Source organism: Dryas octopetala, chromosome 9 (assembly GCF_963921425.1).
Source record: "Dryas octopetala chromosome 9, drDryOcto1.1, whole genome shotgun sequence".
In the NCBI taxonomy this organism is placed as follows: Eukaryota; Viridiplantae; Streptophyta; class Magnoliopsida; order Rosales; family Rosaceae; genus Dryas; species Dryas octopetala.
In genome coordinates, this window is record NC_141374.1 from 14,242,211 (window position 1) to 14,262,340 (window position 20,130).

The 20,130-nt window shown below is 37.5% G+C and overlaps 4 protein-coding genes across 4 annotated transcripts; 2 read left to right on the forward strand and 2 right to left on the reverse strand.

The window, feature by feature from the left end:
• Window positions 1-3,235: 3,235 nt before the first annotated feature.
• LOC147274481 (ARM repeat superfamily protein) lies at window positions 3,236-5,549 on the forward strand. The gene has a single exon (XM_086257366.1). It carries the CDS (start codon window positions 3,416-3,418, stop codon window positions 5,066-5,068), a length of 1,653 nt encoding a protein of 550 aa, XP_086113492.1. The 5' UTR covers window positions 3,236-3,415; the 3' UTR covers window positions 5,069-5,549.
• A 2,675-nt stretch (window positions 5,550-8,224) lies between these two features.
• On the reverse strand, window positions 8,225-9,181 carry LOC147274482 (CASP-like protein 1F2). The gene is made up of 3 exons (XM_086228440.1): window positions 8,934-9,181; window positions 8,707-8,830; window positions 8,225-8,571 (listed from the first exon to the last, which is right to left on the reverse strand). Exons 1-3 carry the CDS (start codon window positions 9,131-9,133, stop codon window positions 8,350-8,352), a joined length of 546 nt encoding a protein of 181 aa, XP_086084566.1. The 5' UTR covers window positions 9,134-9,181; the 3' UTR covers window positions 8,225-8,349.
• A 2,622-nt stretch (window positions 9,182-11,803) lies between these two features.
• Window positions 11,804-17,285, reverse strand: LOC147274483 (uncharacterized). The gene is made up of 6 exons (XM_086257458.1): window positions 16,851-17,285; window positions 14,276-15,965; window positions 13,884-14,135; window positions 13,422-13,502; window positions 12,642-13,112; window positions 11,804-12,079 (listed from the first exon to the last, which is right to left on the reverse strand). The coding sequence occupies exons 2-6, from the start codon at window positions 15,551-15,553 to the stop codon at window positions 12,023-12,025; spliced, it is 2,139 nt and encodes a 712-aa protein (XP_086113584.1). The 5' UTR covers window positions 15,554-15,965; window positions 16,851-17,285; the 3' UTR covers window positions 11,804-12,022.
• A 1,321-nt stretch (window positions 17,286-18,606) lies between these two features.
• On the forward strand, window positions 18,607-19,609 carry LOC147274484 (early light-induced protein 2, chloroplastic-like). The gene is made up of 2 exons (XM_086257091.1): window positions 18,607-18,856; window positions 19,021-19,609. The coding sequence occupies exons 1-2, from the start codon at window positions 18,695-18,697 to the stop codon at window positions 19,450-19,452; spliced, it is 594 nt and encodes a 197-aa protein (XP_086113217.1). The 5' UTR covers window positions 18,607-18,694; the 3' UTR covers window positions 19,453-19,609.
• The last annotated feature ends 521 nt before the right edge of the window (window positions 19,610-20,130 follow it).

Consider the following 20,130-nt stretch of genomic DNA (forward strand, 5'->3'; position numbering starts at 1 on the left):
CGTCCACTGTCCTTATTTTATTTTAGATAAGACTATAAGAGTTATTTTGCATTATTAATTATTTCATGTCAATTTTTGTGGATGTGTCGATTTTCAAAAAAATTTGTATTGACCCAATGCCAATTTTATTTTCCACGCCAGTCTATTTTTTGTCAATTTTACTAAAATTAACTAATAAAAGAGCCACCTATAAATATCAATAATATATGGTGAGTATCTTATTATGGTTTTAGAATATGTTATATGCAACCTGGCTTCAACCTCCTTGATGGCACCATATCCAGTAAACTATCATTATATCAACGTTGTAACGGCGTCGTTTACGCGTCATACAAAAATAAGACGCGGTACTTTTACGCTCAAAAGCCATAAAAACACGTACACGACTACACGGTACATGGCCAGAGGAGCAGCCCCGCCAAAAGTCACATACTTCGCGCCAAAGAAAGTGGTCAAAATCTTCGGTCACAGGCCTACGATCACTGGGATTTCATTCCAATCAGACGGTGGAGAAGGGGCCTGTGACGGAAACGGTGAGAGAGGACTGTGAGGTTTAGCGGTCAGTCCGCAGAAAGACCAGGAGACCTGGGAACTTTCGCTGTCGTACCTGTACCAATCTCATAAAAGAGGCGTATAATTGAAAAGGAATGGGGCCCACTGCTCCCTGCAGCTTCATAACTCACTCTCTCCGTCGTTCGATGGAGTCCCTTTGGCCCAAGTCCCGATTATTAAATTGGAGCACTGGAGTCCCATCTCAACGTGCTCTTGCACTCGCGTGTTGCACGGATAGCCAGTCAAGTGAAACGGTGGATATCTTTTTTTGGGTGAATCATGCATTAAATCAAGAAATAAAATTTCGGATTTCGAGGAAATTTCGATGAAAATTTGAAGATTTTTAAATTTCGACAAAAATTAGATGGAAACGACAGAAATTATTATCAAAATACATAAATTTTGAATGAAACTTTATCATATTTATTTAATATATTATCCACTACATTGATAAAAAATATTGAAAAAACTAAATTATATAGTAAGTTTCATGTGATATAAGATAAATATAATGCGCGCTGAAAACAAATACTATTAAATAAAATTAGCATAATGATTAAATGAAATTAATATATTCTTTATATTTTATAATCTATACACTAAACCCTATATACTTTATAATCTATACTTATATTGTTTAAGATATAATATAGGATATTAGGGTTTAGGTCAATTAGGATATTTTTAATTATTTTTTATATAAAAATGTATTAGAGTTTATTAGTTTAGAGTTTAAAAACAACTAAACGAAACCCCAAATGGTCAAACGAAACTCCAAATCATTTTTTTGTTCACATTACCCAAAAGTCTCAAACTCCAATAAAAAAAGTCTTTTATTGTTTTTTTCTTTTTTTTCCTTTTTTTTTTCTTTTCTTTCCTTCCTTATCTCTTCCCGTGGGCTAACCTCCTTTTTCTTTCCTTTGCTTTCATCTTCTCCTTCTTCTTTGCTGCTGCAGTGCGCCTGAGTCTGTGATTTTTTTTTTTTTCTCTCTCACACAATCACACACTCTTATATTTTTCTCTCTGCATCTCCATCACCACCCTCACCTTCACCTTCACCCTCATCTCTTTCTCCCTCCTCTCTTTCTCCCTCGTCTCCCCCCTGCCGCTGCTCCTTGCCGCCGAAACCCACCGAATGATGCACAGAAAGTTTGAACCATCTCTTCCTCCATCTATCTCTTTCTTCCTCTATCTCTTTCTCCCTCATCTCCCGCATGCCGGGCCCCCTGTCGCCGCCCTCTTGATCTCACCTGCCGAAAATTTCGGCGAAATTTCGATAATTTCGGCGAAATTATCACGAAAAATCGAAAATTATACGTTTCGATTTCGATCTCTCCTTAAATCGAAAATTTCGGCGAAATTTTCGAAATTTAAACCCCTGCATTAAACCAAATAAGAGAACATAAAATAAAAGTAGAGAAATAGTGTTTGCTTGGGCAGTCAAATTATTCAGGATACAACAGGAGGGTTGGGCTAGCATAAGTAACCACGCCACGATTAAAATAGTAACGGTACAAGTAAATAACTCGAGTGGAAGTTTTTAACTCATTAAATATGGCACCGACACGATACTAATTAAGTACGACACACATATAAAGAAAAAAAAATAATTATAATTAAGAACACTTATCATAAGAGGTTCTCACCTTAAAATATAAAGAAAAAAAAGCTCATGCGTTTAAGGCATGACACAAACTCGGTACGAGCACAAATGAGTTGTGGATCATGCAAGGCCTAGTCTTAGAAATGACTTTCAATCAACCTCATCATGATGCAACATTGTGACATGTGTCATTGTTTAGTTAACAAGCCCTAATTGTGTAAATGTTTCTCTTATAATTCATCAATTTGATCATGATCCAACTGTTTGGATGATGTCATGAGTTTTAGCTTCTAATAAAACACCCACATGCCAAAAATATATTTATCTTGGTTCACTTTTAAGTTGTCTATAGATTATGTTAATGAGTTATATATTATTGTCAATGTCAGTTGTTAACACTTTTTTTTTAGTAATTGAGAGTGTTTTGGGTGAGATTTCATGAACCAGACTAATTTCTTAAGCCGGTTAAAAGTAGATAATTTACGCCGGGCCTAGAAGATTCACAAGAGATTTTACCTCCTTTGCTACCTAGTTTCAATGGTCGAATTAAAGACTCGAACTCGGGTGCCTGAATTTATAGTTACACCTCTAAACTAACTTCTCTAACACCTTGGAGTTTAACACTTTAGTTATTATTATCTGCAATAAAGTGAGCGATATAGATAGATCAACAAAAGAATATCAAAATGATTCACATAATTTATCTTGACTTATTAGAAATATACTTTTCATCTAAAATAAAATAAAAGATTGGGCTAATTTTGATAAATATATTAAAAAATGAGACGTATATTATTTTTGAAGTTAAATTAAGTAACTTACACTAAAATTCAAATTCAAATATCTCATTCATTAAATGCTTCTATCAAAATCGATCATCTTTTTAATCCTTCAATAGTTAAAAAATTTACAATTTTTGAAGGATTGTGGTGAATAAGACTGATGGATACTTTGATAAAAGTGAAACAAATACATGACACTTTGGGATAATTGAGTTCGGGGGAGCTGAAAAGAAAGCAAAGCAAGAAACTCAACTAACTTCTCCAAGTCCGTTGAAGGCGTGAAAACCACGAAGGGAAATTGCGTGTACGCTCCAAGTCGTTATGCCACGTCATCTCTCCCACTATTTCTTCAACCCCCGTCCCCTGCCAGCACTCAACACTTCTCTCTCTTCCTCACTTTCTCTCTCTAAACCCTAACATTTTACTTTCAGCAACTCCTTCTCCTTCTCTTTGCTCTCTGTGAAAAGCAAAGCCTGCCATGAAAGAACCAGAAAACGACCCAATCACGCTCTCGACACACCTTGTCTCATCCCTTCTGGAGCAAATCCCACTCATCCACAACTTCAAAGGCAAATGGGCCGTAATCCGGGCAAAGCTCTCGGACCTCCAGGCCCAACTAGCCGACTTCGCCGACTTCCCGACCTCCGCCTCCAACCCTCTCGCCCTCCACCTCCTCGTCTCTGTTTCCCACACCCTCGACGGCGCCGTTTCGCTCGCCCAAAAATGCCGCAGCCCCAATTTGTCTTCGGGCCGGCTCCGAACCCAAAACGACGTCGACTCGATCTCCGACGAGCTCGACCGCCACCTCAGAGAAGGCGAGATTCTGATCAAGAGCGGCGTGCTCCACGACACCTCCGTCTCCAGCTCGTCGTCGAAGAGAGAGACGGTGCGGGCCGAGTGCCGGAACTTGGTAACTCGGTTGCAAATCGGGAGCGCCGAGTCGCGGAACTCGGCCATGGAATCGCTGCTGGGGATTTTGCAGGAGGACGATAAGAACGTGATGATAGCTGTGGCGCAGGGGATTGTTCCGGTGCTCGTGCGCTTACTCGATTCCAGCTCTTTCGAAATGAAGGAGAACACGGTTTTCGCAATCTCTATGGTTTCGATGGTGGATAGCAGCAAGCACGTGCTGATTGCAGAGGGCTTGTTGCTTCTGAATCACTTGCTTCGCGTGCTCGATTCGGGAAGTGGGTTTGGGAAGGAGAAAGCTTGTGTGGCGCTTCAAGCTTTGAGCTTTTCGAAGGAGAATGCGAGGGCGATTGGGTCTCGAGGTGGAGTTTCGTCGCTGTTGGATATTTGCCAGGCCGGCACACCCGGTTCGCAAGCTTCGGCAGCTGGGGTGTTGAGGAATTTGGCTGCTTTTGCTGAGAACAAAGAGAATTTCGTTGAGGAAAATGGGGTTGGTGTGCTTTTGGGGCTTGCGAGTTCAGGGACGGCATTAGCTCAAGAAAATGCAATTGGGTGTTTGTGCCGTTTGGTTTCTGATAACGAAAGTCTGAAGCTTTTGGTTGTTAAGGAAGGTGGGATTGAGTGCTTGAAGAATTTCTGGGACTCGGGTTGGAACACTCGCAGTCTTGAGGTCGCGGTTGAGCTTTTGAGGCACTTAGCTTCGTGCTCGCCGATTGCCGAAGTTCTTGTTTCTGATGGGTTTGTAACCAGGCTTGTTGGGGTCTTGAATAGCGGTGTGTTGGGGGTGAGAATTGGGGCGTCTAAGGCTGTTTACGAGCTCGGGTTTTGCTCGAAAACTAGGAAGGAGATGGGTGAAAGTGGCTGCATTGCCCCTTTGATCAAAATGTTGGATGGAAAAGCGGTTGAAGAGAAAGAAGCAGCCGCAAAGGCCTTGTCGACGTTAATGGCGTATGCAGGTAATAGAAGGATGTTTAGGAAACATGAAGGGGGGATTGTGAGTGCAGTTCAGCTTTTGGACCCTTCAATTCAGAATTTGGATAAGCGATACCCTGTTGCTCTGTTGGCCTTACTTGTGCATTCAAAGAAGTGTAGGAAACAAATGGTTGCTGCTGGTGCTTGTGTATATTTGCAGAAACTTGTTGATGTGGAAGTAGAGGGGTCCAATAAGCTCTTGGAAAGCCTCGGCCGTGGTAAAATTTGGGGTGTTTTTGCCAGATCTTGACCATGGAAGACATGTCAAAATGACACTGTTGGCACATATCAGAGTGTAGGTACATGAGGATGATTCATTGATCTGTATGTACAATTGTTGTGATTACTATTAATTTTGGCTTTTTTTTCCTCTTGTTGATAGTTTCTGTTTATTTATGGTAGAAAATTTTATTTTGTTAGCTTAATTATATCTAGGTTTGGTGGCCTAACTGGATAGGTGTCTATGTTTTCTCAACCAAAAGCCAATAATTGATATAGCTGCCTGATTTGTGAGTTCATACTTCTGTTGTACACTTCTTCGATTTCATGGCTTTCACAAGGTAGCCAACTACCCCAGTTAGTGAAAACTGATTCATACTTATTTGCTATTGACTTCACAAGGCAGGTTTCCCATTTTCCATTTCCTTCTTTTGTCTTTGTTGAAGCAGTTGATACATGAATTAACTGTTGTATGACTTTGTATTAATTTATAATATGCCAGAGTTTTGGAACTTTAAATTGCATGTCCTAGTAGGCTTTCATTGTCATGGGTAAAACCAAATTTCATATGCTGGACCAAACCTGTATACATCTTTGTGTGATGAAGGCTTTCAGAAACTACCACTCAGAATTCCATTTTGCTTATCCAGGCAAATCCAGTAAATGGATTCCTATTGGGTTCAATTTTCTCAAATTCCTTAGTTTTGGTGAAGCATAAAAAAGAAGAAATTTGCATTTAAGTCATTACTTAAATATAGAAACCTGATTCCTGTAGGCATTAAATTAGATGCTTGCATAATCTCTGATTAGTTTGGTAGTTTGGACTTGGAGGTCACTTCATTATAAAACAAGTGTGGTGGGCTTGAACCATGTGCTATCACCCTGTTTCTAGATTAATTGCATTACTATCTGTGATATGTTCCACTACTGTATGGCAGTTTCTTAGAACTGGTATGCACTAATGCCATCACCATCTCTTCTTCTTCTTTTTATTTTTATTTTGTTCCATCACCATCACCATATTTATTTTTATTTTGTTCCAAGTACCAAATTCTTTGGTCCCAAGTTGATTTATTGGATTTCCATAGAAGTTTGTAATATAGATTGTTACCATAATAATATTCAGCTAATTTGGAAGTTTTTTAGATGTAATTTGGATGATGCAAGTGGAGTTTTGTGGGTTATGAAGCATGTGCATTTGTTGAGGACCATGTGCATTTGTTGTGTGGGTTGGCCAGTTTTGCACTCTTGTGTTGGCAGATACCTAAACATTACCTGCCTTGACCTATTTGCACTTCCAAGTTCCAATTTCGTGTTTGTGTTATTTTATAGAAACCCTCTCGGTATTGATTTTATGCCAGAAAAGAAGATAACTAGAACAGTCATGCTCACCTGCGAGACGTCGCGCAGGACCTTTTAGCACGACAAATTAAATATCAACCATTCATTCTTGATCGTGTGGCTGAGAGGAATGGGCACAAAAAGCAATCATAACATTCGACACGTGTCCATCTTTGGGGAAAAAAAAAAATTTGTTTCTCAGTTCTCTTTCTTTCTTCTTTCCGAAAATCTTTCCTTCTCAATCTCCAGTCATGCTCACCTGCGAGACGTCGCGCAGGACCTATTTGCACGACAAATTGAATCTCAACTATTCATTCTTGGCTGAGAGGAATGAGCACAAACTTGATTACTTTGACAATAAACTTGATTCGTGGGTTTTCTTCAGTGGCTTTTATGGAGTTTGACAGCCATGGTTGTTAGGTGGTGAAGGTTTTGGGAGAGAGACAGAAATTTTGGATACACAGTGATTGAGAAGGAAAGGTTTTCGGGAAGAAGAAAGAAAGAGAACTAAGAAACAAATTTTTTTTTTTCCCAAAGATGGACACGTGTCGGATGTTATGATTGCTTTTTGTGCCCATTCCTCTCAGCCACACGATCAAGAATGAATGGTTGATATTTAATTTGTCGTGCTAAAAGGTCCTGCGCGACGTCTCGCAGGTGAGCATAACTGATAACTAGAATGCTACCTTTGCTTTGCTGCATTGTTCGTAGTTGGAGATCAAATATAAATAAGATAGCTGTGGGACTTTGATGAGCCTCAGCTTTTGGTGGTCCATTTTTTAAAAATATTTTTAATGGAATCTTTGGAGAAAATAAGGTTCATTAAAGCTGTGTTTTTTAGGAAAAAAATTGAAATGGTTTTTTCCCTAGTCCCCACTTATCAAGATAAAGTAATGTTGCTCATTTTGAAGCAGAAAACGGTTTTTTATCTTTGGGCTCTGAAAATAGATTAGCGTTCTAAATGGTGAATTAATGTAAATAGTTGCTACGGCCCATATGCTTATATTTGTCGGGTTGTGGGCCTTGTGGCCCAAATGGGAAAATTCTCGTTGCTGAACAGTGAACATCCTGCGTGTGTCAAAAAAGAAGATGAGTGGAATGGGGACCTATGCTCTCTTTCATTGTAAATTTCGTAGATGGAAAGCTTGTTTAGGAGGGAATTTAAAGTTAAAAGGGCTTTTGGTAATGTTGGGTTGAAGGCAAGAGTGATTTTTGGGATCACACTTTAACATGCAGTTTCAATTTTTGAGACAATTTCACAAATTGGAAATCTATATGAGAAAAATGTTAAAATATAAAATAATTGTTAAACCCACGTTATTAAGTAGTGCTAGGGATCTTAACTTTTTTTTTTTTTTTTTTTCAATTTATATAGCATTTATACATTTGACACTAAAAAATAAAAAATAAAACTTCAAAAAAAAAAAAGGAAGTACTATATCCACTAAAGTAATGACACATAAAAAGATAAACAAAAATTGAGATAAAAAGTTGAGACATTTAGCATTTTCCCATAACCTACCAAAATTTTTTCATGCTCTCACATAGGAGCCTCTTCCCACATAAGAGGCTTTAACATGGGGTGCTCAATATAAACATTTTCAGTTTTTTTGGTGGAAATTTTTTTTTATTGTGATCATAAAACTATCATGTAGTGTCACAAGTTCACGTGTTATAATATAATTAGACAATAAGTTTATATTCTTAGATATAGAATTAATAAATATAGACATATTATAACATAAGTGGAACTGTAACAACACGTGGCAATGTTACATTCACACTATAAATTACTCGTTTTTGTGGACTGGGGAGCAAGATAGTCATTAATGCAAGCTAGTTTTACCAAGATCTATATTTCAGCATGGCCTAACTTCTTCTAGGCTTCTAGCCATTCTTCTTCTTCTACAACAACAACAACAGAGTCTCATCGGAAGAAAATAAAAAACTACAACAACAGAATTACAAGCTCTAAACCTGAATCTTCCTACACTTGGTTGCCGAGCTTATGATAAGCATGAGCAAGACAAAGACAGACAAGTAAGAGAGTATCACAGATTCGGTCACTGATTTACAGAACTTGCCAAAGTGATCACAAATTGGTGCCCAACCCGAGTGACTATTCCCATACTGTCCCACGTACCCTATAGCAGTTGCAGCCGAGCACCCAGCAAGCAGCAAAGAGAACACCAACTGTCAATTTAAAAGATTTTGTAAAATTCGTAAGATATATAACATCATGTCAAACAATAATTATATATATATATGTGCTTGTAGTTGAAGATGTTCATGAAAATTTCAGTTCTGAAAACAAAACCAAGCATATACCAAATCATGCAGGAACAAGATGAAGTAGTTGGCAGGGTTTGAGACTTGAAGATGGAGAAGGAACAAAAGGAGCAAGGAGAGCAAACAGAAGGCACTCACAGCAGCATTTGCAAAAGCAAAGAACCTGCAACATGGGAAATTAATTAAACAAAATAAATGGCTTGGCAAATTTTTATTTTTTTATTTTTTGGAAGTTGACATTATCTGTGAAAGTGTGATGATCTTACTTGAAGGCAGAGGAGTAGCTGTATCTAGCATCAAAGGGAATGCCACCAAAATCTATGGATTGCTTGCTTGTCATGACCACCCATGTTGCAGCCAATGTAGCAGCCATGGCAAAAGTTCTCAAGCAAATTTGGGATACAAGAAAAATCTTGTGGGGTTTCAGAGGTGGGTTTTGCTGAAACTTGGCTTCAGTGGTGGCCATAGTGAGATCCCAATTGGATGATGATGATGAACAATTGCAGAAAACAGAGAAGAGAAAAACAGAGGGGATGAGGAAGAGAGCTAAAGAAAAGGTAACGGATAGAGATGAGTTTGTGTGGAGTTAAGAGGAGCATTTATAGAACAAAGAAAGTGAGGAATCTTTAGAGGAGAGGCATGATAAAAGAAAGAAACTATTAAAAAATAAAAATGGTCAATATTTTTTCTAGCTCACTCTCTTTGAACTAGCAAGTGTAGATGATGTATCTATTACCACTTTGCTATATCTCACTGCTAAATTTTTGGACATGTAGACTTATAGAGGTTTTTGACATGTTAAAAGATGAATGTTTATTTGCAATGTGGGTAATGTTGACCATGAGAGATGTTACTTGTTTGTCTTCAAAATAAGCTTGACAGTTACTTGGGGTTGACTCAGTTATTGTCAACTTATTTACCCTTGCAGTGGTAGCTCCTTCATCAGTTGAATGGTTCAGACTTCTATGCAACAAACTGGTTTGTCCCCACATAAATTCTTGTGACATTATTCACATAATTTCACTGACCCAAAAGAAACTGCTCATATCAGAACATTGGTTAATTTATTACCCTCATTTGGGTTGAGCTAAACACCAAATTACAGGTCAGGACCCTTTTAAATGCCCTTTATTTTTTGGTTTCCATATTACATATTTTCATTCAAAAGTTTACCTTTTGTTCAACCATGGCATTTACTTCATGATGTACAGTTCAAACTATGAAGTAAACCCCATAACATGTTTATTAATTGGTCCACCCACTCAATACAAACCTTTGGTGCAACCCCATGAGTTCTTTCTGCTTGGGATTTCAGTGCTATAAGATTTGGATAGCCAAACAAACTTTGCCAACCTTTTTCCTCTTACTTGGTTAAACCCATGCAAGTTTTTATCCAACTTTCTAATACTTCAGATAAAGGATGGTTTCTTTCAGAATGGGGTTTCTTCTCAAAAGCTGCAACAAATACAAGCAATTAGAGGTCGTCACGACACGTTTGGCATCCAGGATACGACGACCCTCAACCATATTCAATGCCATTGTTTGGAAGTTACAATTATACAAGGCCGTGTTTGTTTGACATGCTGGATACAGAGACTGGATTAAATCAAATTAAATGTATTCATATCCAATATTTGATGCTTTGCAATTGGATAATAAATATATATAATGCTATGATGAGATGCCACATATTACAATCATCATAGCAACCCTTGTCAAATTGTCATCATAAACCCAGACCTTGAGTCCTAAATAGATATAATTTTTTTTATATTAAACCCGATTATATTTGAATTAAGGGTTTATTTGAGAGTGTTTTTGGAAAAAAACTTTGTTTAGTTGCACTTTTGCTAGTATGGTTTTTGTTAGAAACACACAAAATCCTTGAAAGTGCTTCTTACAAAAGTATCTACCAAATGCTTCTCTAGAAAGAACAAAAAGTGTTTATATAACTCAAAATAACACTTTTAATAATTTCTGTTAAATGCTATCAAAAGTGTTTTTGATTATCTGAAATTAAAATCTTTAAACAGGCTTAAGTTTATAATTGTTGGACTATAGAAAATGTAAAGTAAGCATTATCCAATCCGATCCACGCATGCTAAGAATGGGGTAAGATTTGGAGAAGAAGATGTTGTTTTTCATTGACGCAACAAACTTACAAACATGGCGTAAGGTAAGTACACTCATTTATATATGGTTCACAACTCACATCTTTGTCAAGCAAACCTCCCCTTTTTCCTCTTTGTCACAAATGCTTGCATATATCGTTTTACATGCAATTGTCACATTCATTTCAAAAGGAGGTATTGAGTAACATCTAACTTTCCCTCATATGTACAGCTATGGATCCATTTGAGCCATAAAAGTAACCTACACGGCTACACCCATCCATTTCAAAGTAATACTTTCGGTTAAATCAAAAAATTGCATAACAAATAAGGCTTAGGTAGATGTTAAGAAAGGACAATGCTATTTATTATAATTATTTTTCAAGCATACATTGTGCCATATATTTTACTTATCTAATATGAAAAGAATAACTCATGATGAAAGAGTGTCAGCTTTATATATTTCTTGTTTATGCCCTAACAACTTAAGTTTCCGGGTCGACTAACACCTCACATTTCTGGTCATTATTTGTTGTAGATATTTTCCTTGAAACTGAGATAGATTCAAAACCCGTTCGTTTGGGCCTTTTGGGGTGTTTTCCTTTGTAATGTGGATGGGGGAGATGGTGAATAAGAACAATTTATCTTGTTGATTCCACAGGCTTGGAATCCGCTTTTTATTGTTGTTTTAAAATTTACTACATTTCAGGGAAGTAGGTGCATACCCTTTTGTCACGGACTCACAAGTGATAGCATGCAAAGGCTGAATTAGCTGACATAATGTAATATGCCCCAATTATATTCATGGTTTGAACTTTGAAGTATCCCCACAACACAACCTTTCCCAAAATTTTAGCATCACTGCATCATGACAAGATAGATTACGCACATTCCTTGTGGTGGGTTTTCAAGACTTTTCATGATATATTTGGGAAAATGGAAATAAACTGTTTTGGGGTGCTTAATACATGTCCCAAACAAAATGTCCCAGTTTTAGCCTTATCAAGGAGTTATGGACCTGTAAATAGCTGGAAGAAAATGCCAAAGCTGTCATTGAACCATCAGAGTGTTCAAATATCTACAAGTAGTAAAAGTATGTTTAATCAACTAATTATTGACAATTACGATTATTTACAGATTAAATGGGGAAATTGCCCGAAAGAAGATAGGAAATTGAATGTACAAATATGTACAGAGACTACAGTTGTGTAACTATCTATCAGGCAGAGAATGTCCTATGCCTTTTAGTTGCTGATATCGAAGTATTTTGGATCCGAAGGAAAATGGTACTCCACATGTAACTGCAAAATGCAAACAACATACATTGTTCGATTAGGTGAGTAATTGAACGATACAGAGTTACTAGTTCATGCCTATCATTTTGAAGCACAAGAACTGACAATCTCGGAATTGTAAATTTAATAAACCAAGTAAATGACTAGCTGCATAATTTTATCAATAGTGCAGATTGAGACTATTTGTGAAGAGCCTATAGGATGCCTCATATTCATAATAAATTCCACCTCAAACAACAGATCTAACCCTTTGTGGTTTCTGTTCACATAAACAAACTTCCAACACATTCAACTTAGCTAGAAAGTATTTAATAGAAACAGAAAATGCATGTGTTAAAATCAACTATAGTGCAAAATCAGCTTTAACAGACCATAGACAAGTTGGGCATTAGATTGAAGCATTAAGTTGAGCATCACAGTAGAAGGACGGCCTGGTTTGAACTTTGAACCAGTGCTACGTACAGTTGCATACTACATTGTTCCAATTACTTCAGCCAACAAAGAAGAATCATGCAAGGAATCAATATGCACATAATAGCCTATATATAAGGTGTTGCATTCAATATACCTTGCCTTCATCAGCATCCGTCTGGCGTTGAGGGAACACTGCCCTCAAATCATTATACAAGTAGAAGCGCCGCTCCCCTTCAATGTTGAAACTGTTTCTCGCTTGTCCAGATAAGGGATCTGATTTACATCTCTGGATTGACCTTGAACATTTCTTAGGGAAAGGGCAGAAGAAGCGAAGGTGAAGAGCATAACGCAGGACGCCAGCACCAGTAGTATTCTTTCTAACCTTTGAAGGGCTGCACACAGACTTGCTTTCACTGGTCTTCTCATATCTACAACCATTGAATTCACCAAGACAAGAGGCTGTTATGCATTCCGCATCAATGTCACCAAGCTGCAAAGAATTAGTAGCATCTGGAATCAAAGATGTCTTGGAATCATTTTCTTTGTCAGCATCTGTATGTCTTCCATTCCCATCCTTAGAGGTTGGTTCAGAAGAGGCTAGAGTGATCTTTTGGCGCAAAAAAGTCTGTATTTGATATGAAGAATGTTGAAGAAAAAATCCATCAAAAGAACTGTCAAAAGCAAATAAACTCCACAAAAGAAGCAAGCATATCCCATCTAAAATTCTACAAAAGACAGAGAATGAGTCCCTGGGTTTGAAAATTCCAGGCAGATATCACTCAGGACGAACTCAGGTTGGAACTTTAGTTAAGAGAGATTTAACTATAAATCATGTGAGAACTTCCAGATATCAAGTATAAGTCAAACAACATTCATCATGCATAAAACTAGTGAAACCTGACAGATAACTTTTCCCTTTCTACTTCCTGACTACCTTGGTACCAGCAGGCATGTCACTCAAATCATAGTTACAGAAGAAGGTGTGAATAGGCGTCCTTTCTGGATTGCTGAGAACCTGCCATAAACAATTCAGTTCATCAGTATATGACAACCATCTCTTGGCCTGACTACCACCAGATGTTGCTCAATATGTACAACTACATGAAATTAATTGACAAATATTAATCAGCATCGAGATGACCATCCAACTATCCAAGGATTAAAGAAATTCTGCCCCTTACATACAATGTCATTTTTTGCTCCTGAAATCTTATTTAGAAATTCCATAGCTTAAAGCCTTAAGCAAATGAGACGGAGACATCCTAAGCTACACAAAAGCTATTGAGAATAACATATCCAGCATCTTTTCCTAAATTCAGTGCATTGCTGTGGATAGAAATGAGAACATTTGGAAGTTTTCTGATACTTAATATATTATGATGAGAATGCTAATTACCAGTTGTATGCGGCCTTTCATAGGTATTCTCAAACGGTTATTTTCTGCTCGTGAATCATTCATGCTAAGGCTCCCCTTCACCGTGAGGCCTCCATAATTGTTTGATGTCATACTCCCAGCAAGATCTATTGATGAATAATATAGCAAATAGTTATCTCCATCCACACTGGTCACTGCAAACGGAAGTTTCCGTGATTTTGGTGAGAAATTCCCTCCAGAGACATTCAGAACAGCAAGAAAACCATCAATTCTCTGCAAATGTAAAGTTTCAAGCAAGACCTCAAATTAATAACAGAAATCGATAAAATATGGAGCTCAATAGATGGATTATGAAATCACAGATGCAGTAACAAAACCTTATATCACACATTACTGAAGAGACAAATGCAAACCTGATTAGCCTTTGCAGATAATAATCGACCAGACAACAGGGATTCCTCAAATGAACCAACCAAGGACCTTCTAGTCGGCAGTCCAGACTGGGTTCGAACTAATTTAACACCTTGAGGCTTAGATTTCAAATCCTGATCCCAGTGATGTCCCATCCCAGTGGTACTCTCAGGACTAAAGAGGTCAAACTTTTTCTGCAAAATATCAACATCTTCCGATGAGTTACTTGGCATCCTAAAAGCATCCTCTTTCCATGAAGATGAGATGCCTGAAATAGTTCTGTCCAGTGACTGTTCTATGTCCTTTAAAGTTACTTTGTTATCATAAAACTTTGGTGTATGATCCCTGCATAATTCTCCACATTTCACTCTTTCAGGAAACTTCGGACCAAGAGGAGACAATGAAAGCGGAGGCAACACCACTTTTCTTGAAGTTATGGATATTGCCTCTGATTGTGACCTTACCTTAATTGTGTCTGTGGAGTAATTAAGTCCAGATGATGGTATAAACTGATTGTGAGATTGTGGCTCCTTGTTTTCAAGCAAAGGACCATCAACTGAGAAAGAGGAGTTTGTCGTGCAGTTGTGATCCAGTGAATTCTTCCATTCTGGGGAATGAGATACAGACCACATTGTAGAATTGAAACAACTGGAGTTGCCAATATGAGCTTTCTTATGCTCATGTAACGTGGGAACATTAGAATTATCATTGTATCTCAAGGAGCCACTCTTATAAATCCCATCACCAATGTCTAGAGAATCACCAATAAATTGATCTTGGAGAAGCATTCCATTCAAAGGCGACAATAACCGCTTCCTGACCATTGACCCAGTGGCCTCAGTTGTGTCACCTGTGACTGTCACTTTGTTTGAAGAATATTGGTTTCCATTAAACAAATTAAGAGGAGAATTTAATTTTCTTGGTTCAAAACCAACAATCCTAGGAACAGGTGTCTCAATATTCTGTCCATTTTTCTGACTTAACCAGTAACCTTGTTCCACTGTATTAATCTTCAATGCATGCATGTTTGATCTACCATCTTTACGCATATTTGAAAAATCTGGTTTATTTGGTATCTCCATGATGGATTTCCTTTGGAACTCTCCAAAAGAAGAAGATGTGAAATCCACCTGCATGTGATTTCCCAGGTTTCCTCCATGCATCCCACTTAAATCACAGCTGCTCATGCCAGCAATTCTAGATGGAGGTTGCATAAATGTGCACAGTGATGCTGCCACTTCCTCAGCAATACTGCCAGAAGACACTTGAGGCAAGCCCATCTTCAGATAAATTCAAGATGAAGTCCTTTATTTAACTCTACTCCTTTTATATAATTTCTTCTTATCCCTCTTTCTCAATGCATTCATGCATAAAAATCAAATTGCATTTCTATGTTCCGAGTGACTTAAATGGTTTCAAGTTGCCCAACCATATCCGTGCCACCAGAGCCTTTACTTGCCTTAGTTCCCACTGATTAAAGAAGTAGTTCTAACCATCTAATTCAACATTTATAGTTGAGGCTATCATACTAAACCTACCATATGCATCTGCATCTAAACTGGTTCTTTCATCAGATCATATGGAACTCAAGTCAGAATTTCAAATGGGATGGGTAGGACGCCATGTCTTCTTCTTGTCAGCTAACAAAGAGAAACAAGCAGTTCATGGTTTTCCAGAAACCAATGTGCCGTCCTGGAAATATCTGCTCAGTTAGAAATTGGTGATTGACAATCTAAAGGAAGAACTACTTATTCAAACTTAGTTTTAGTTTTTGTCTTATCATTTCTAAGAATCAGCAAATAAAATAGTCATCCTCAACTAAATGTTAGGCATTACAACTGATGGAAACAAAATACAGAGATATAAAATAGAACCAGAAGTAATGTAAGACAAAATCAATCAAATGACTGAGATTTCAAGAAGTATCATCTCTGAAATTTACAACCAAACATACAGCATTGAAGAAATTTCAATTTGGCCAGCTATGATTCATAGAACTCCATACCAATGAAGAATCTCCGAAACACGTAGCAATTCCGAACACATACTCCTAAAAAACATTAAATTTTTAACAAGGAAAATATCAAAAACCCATTATGATGACAATTTCGACAAATATGGGCTAAAATACAGGCCCTTTTGTTTTACACCATTAAAAGGAAGGAAGATAAGAAGCTTAGTCCAGGATGCAACAACCCAACAAATTCCAGCTACAATTCCCACATGGGTCCAATTGGTTCCTTAAAAATTCTAACTTTCTCTGAGTTTGATTCTTCAACATAAAGAAGTAAAAGCACAAGTTCAGACTAAAAACCTCCCTTAAGCTGAACCCCAGTACAACCATTTCTTTTCAATTGATTTACCAATTCCTAGAAACCAAAACAATAAAGAAAAAGCAAAGACCCAGAAATAAATTTCATTTTTTCTCGGCAACCAAACAGAGAACGATATTCCATTAAAGAAAAATCAATACCAGAAACAACAGAGATCAAGTGCACGCTATCAAAGGCTTCAAAACTAATGTTCAAGTATCTCATCAAAAGAACAAAAGGGGCTCTGTTTATGATAAAGACGCACCAGGGAAGCTAGAAGAATTGGATACAAGGAGCTCAAAGCCTCAAACTTGCTTGCACAAAACTAAGCCACAAAAAGAGACTAAACCCAAATGAAAAAAAGCTGGTTACGTCTGTTGTGTTATTCAACTGGTTTCTTCTTCTTTCTCCTTCTTCGAATCTCTTGTGTTTTCCTTGCAATTCCTCTGGTTTCCATGTTTTTGTTTTTCCTTTTTTTTTTTTCTTTCTTTTTTGTATATGGAGAAGTTGGGGTGGTGGTATTGGGCAGTGATTGATGATTTGGTGTTAGCCTCCCAAATTTTGAAGAATAAACAAAAATTTATGGGTCATGAATCTCGCTTTATCCTGAATTTTCTGACCCGCTGGCTGCGTTTGAAAACCATATGTACCAAAACCAGGGGCTCCCTCTGCGTCTTCAAGTTGTGCCTCTCTTTCTTTTACTCGTCATAAAATTGGTTTATTTTGACCTCACATGTCATGTCCACCTCCAACTTTCTTTCTGCGCAACATGTCTGGTGTCCCTCTTCATACGTTAAACTTTAGCCATTTTTTTTTTTTTTTCCAAGAGTAAAAGAAAAAGTGGGTTTGCAACTTTTAAATGTGTATGGAAGCGATCAGATGCTAATTGATCAATAAGTTAATACGAAATTTCTTAATTCCAACTATCTATTTTTCTAGTTTCTCAAAATCATTATTATATAAACATGTAAAATATGATTAGAGTGATTAGAGAAGCCATAACTGTTAATAAAATATAAAATAAGCACGATCATGATATAAGCGTGTAAAACAATAATAAAAACTGATTTAAGGAAGCGTACCTGAGTTTATGGTTACAGATTATAGATTAGAAAAGTCTTCTACCTCTACACACACATATATATATATATATATATTAGATAGATATAGAGTTTCACGTAAAGTCTAACTCATTAAAAATGTACTTAATTCAGTCCCACACATAATATAAAGTTCATAACCACATATGACATATCGTATATAGTTAAGTCATCAAGCTCGTAATAACAGTTCAATCACTTTGGTTTGTTACAAATATATATAAAAATATATTGTGAGGTTCACATTTGGAAGATGATACTTAAAATAATCACAATCTGGCACCACACTAGCGGCATGGCCTGCAGAGATGTCACCATGCATGTCATCACAATGTTGGCAACATGAACAGTATGACAACACCATGGCATTGCCAAAAACAAGAGGACCAATTAATTGACCATAAACCCCCACAAATTAATTACTCTCCTACAGCTAATATCAAACAAATTACTGCAGGTAAGAGCAAGCATTAATTGAAGTAACCCTCCAATACTTGTTCTTACTTCGTTCTAGAATGTGCAATGAAAGACGTGGGACATCAGTACTCTCATGCACATTGTTGTATAATATTATGTGCTACGTACCACTAGGAACCAAAATGAAAGCCTTTGATGAGATGAGACCTCAGAAATCAGAATCACTGACTCAGTGACTGGTGCATTGTGGTTTGTGAGCAAGCCACGTACGTACGAGTCTCGGACGAGTTAACCAGCTGTTACCAAGTACCATGCATGTGTGTGTACGTGTGGACAAAGAGGACCCAAGTGAAACCAAACGAGCTAGCTAGGATGTGGTGCCAAGTTGTGCACGTACCATTGAGCTATTCCCCCACTAGGGGCTTGGCCCACTAGGCCCATGCCCATTGCACTACTATATAAAGCCACTCCAGGGCGTGCAACTAATTACACAATCAACATATATTCATTCCTTAATTAAGTATCTATCTAGCTAATTAAGCTAGTTATTCTTAATTTGCTGCCTTGTTAATATTATTTAAGAAATTAAGCAATGGCTTCAGCAACTGCAATGCAATCAATCCTAGGAAGTTCCATGGCTTATGGATCAGCAGGCAACAACAACAGAGTGAACCAGCTGATAATTGTTCCTACTAACTATGCTCCAACTCAGCATAGGTATGCTCACATGATGAGGGTACGCTCCATGGCCCAGGTAATTAGGACTCTAAGCTACTCATCTCTTTTCTCTTTTGGGTTAATTATGATCGAACATTCGAACTCATGTTCATATTAATTCTCGAGGTATTATATATAAATGATTCTAATTAATTAAGTAATTAACCATGTTGTGCTACTTGATGTGTCATTAATTTGCAGGATGGTGAGAAGGAGCAACCATCTAGTGTAACAAATGCCTCCAAAAACTCACAGCCACCTACTTCTCCTCCTCCTCCAAAGCCTAAGGTTAGCACAAAGTTTTCAGATGTGTTTGCATTCAGTGGGCCGGCACCGGAGAGAATCAACGGCAGGCTGGCAATGGTGGGGTTTGTGGCGGCTCTGGCAGTGGAACTATCCAAGGGTCAGGATGTGTTTGCTCAGATATCCAACGGCGGGGTGTCCTTGTTCGTTGGCACCAGCATTTTGCTATCAGTGGCATCCTTGATTCCTCTGCTTAAAGGGGTGAGCGTGGAGTCGAAATCAGATGGGATCATGACAGCAGATGCTGAGCTCTGGAATGGGAGGTTGGCCATGTTGGGTCTCGTTGCTTTGGCCTTCACCGAGTATGTCAGGGGTGGAACCCTTGTGTAGAATGTACATCATCGCATTACTCATCATTAATTATGGGTGTTAATGGCTAGCTTATGCTTATTATGCATATTGCATATATACCCTGTAATACTCATTCATATGTGACTACAGGCTACAACATAAATGAGAATCTCACATTTACATACTCTACAATGCAATGTGCTCTGTTTTTTGTACTATAAATGATCGATGTATAGATATTGCCAAGCAATTTTTAGTTTCTTTGGGTCTAATTTATTTCAAAGGACAGAAAGGGATAGTAAAACTTTTCTAGCTGATAGCAAATCCAGAAACTTCAAGGCTTGCCAATTGAGATTCTGACTTTATAAAGAGGCAACATGTAAAATTAAGAAATAATTAGACTTAGGTTCTTTAAAAAAAAGTTTTTAGATGAAAACTGGAGATGTTTTAAAATTTATCAGAAAATCATTTTAATTCATAATAAAGTCTTTTTCCGATTTAAAGGGTATTTTCCTATATTTGAAGGATATTTCCCCTCCTAAGATGTAGAGTGAGTTTTGTAGAGGCTGCATGTTAGGTTTTAAAATCTAACATAAAGCTGTCAAAGAAGAAAAATAAAATAATTTAATTAAAAACCCTAAATCACTATCGGTTTTAGTCTAAGAAAAACTCATAAAATGAACTGAGCTTTAAGTCTCCCTAAAACTAATTAGGGAA

Excerpts from the sequence above, each read along its gene's own strand:
- LOC147274481 (XM_086257366.1), top strand. The coding sequence starts at position 3,416 with ATGAAAGAACCAGAAAACGACCCAATCACGCTCTCGACACACCTTGTC.
- LOC147274482 (XM_086228440.1), bottom strand. The coding sequence starts at position 9,133 with ATGGCCACCACTGAAGCCAAGTTTCAGCAAAACCCACCTCTGAAACCC. Across the intron at positions 8,831-8,933 it reads AGCTACTCCTCTGCCTTCAA|GTTCTTTGCTTTTGCAAATG; the intron begins GTAAGATCATCA and ends CCCATGTTGCAG. Across the intron at positions 8,572-8,706 it reads TCTTGTTCCTGCATGATTTG|TTGGTGTTCTCTTTGCTGCT; the intron begins GTATATGCTTGG and ends TTAAATTGACAG.
- LOC147274483 (XM_086257458.1), bottom strand. The coding sequence starts at position 15,553 with ATGGGCTTGCCTCAAGTGTCTTCTGGCAGTATTGCTGAGGAAGTGGCA. Across the intron at positions 14,136-14,275 it reads TATCTGCAAAGGCTAATCAG|AGAATTGATGGTTTTCTTGC; the intron begins GTTTGCATTTGT and ends TTACATTTGCAG. Across the intron at positions 13,503-13,883 it reads TGAAAGGCCGCATACAACTG|GTTCTCAGCAATCCAGAAAG; the intron begins GTAATTAGCATT and ends TGTTTATGGCAG.
- LOC147274484 (XM_086257091.1), top strand. The coding sequence starts at position 18,695 with ATGGCTTCAGCAACTGCAATGCAATCAATCCTAGGAAGTTCCATGGCT. Across the intron at positions 18,857-19,020 it reads GGGTACGCTCCATGGCCCAG|GATGGTGAGAAGGAGCAACC; the intron begins GTAATTAGGACT and ends ATTAATTTGCAG.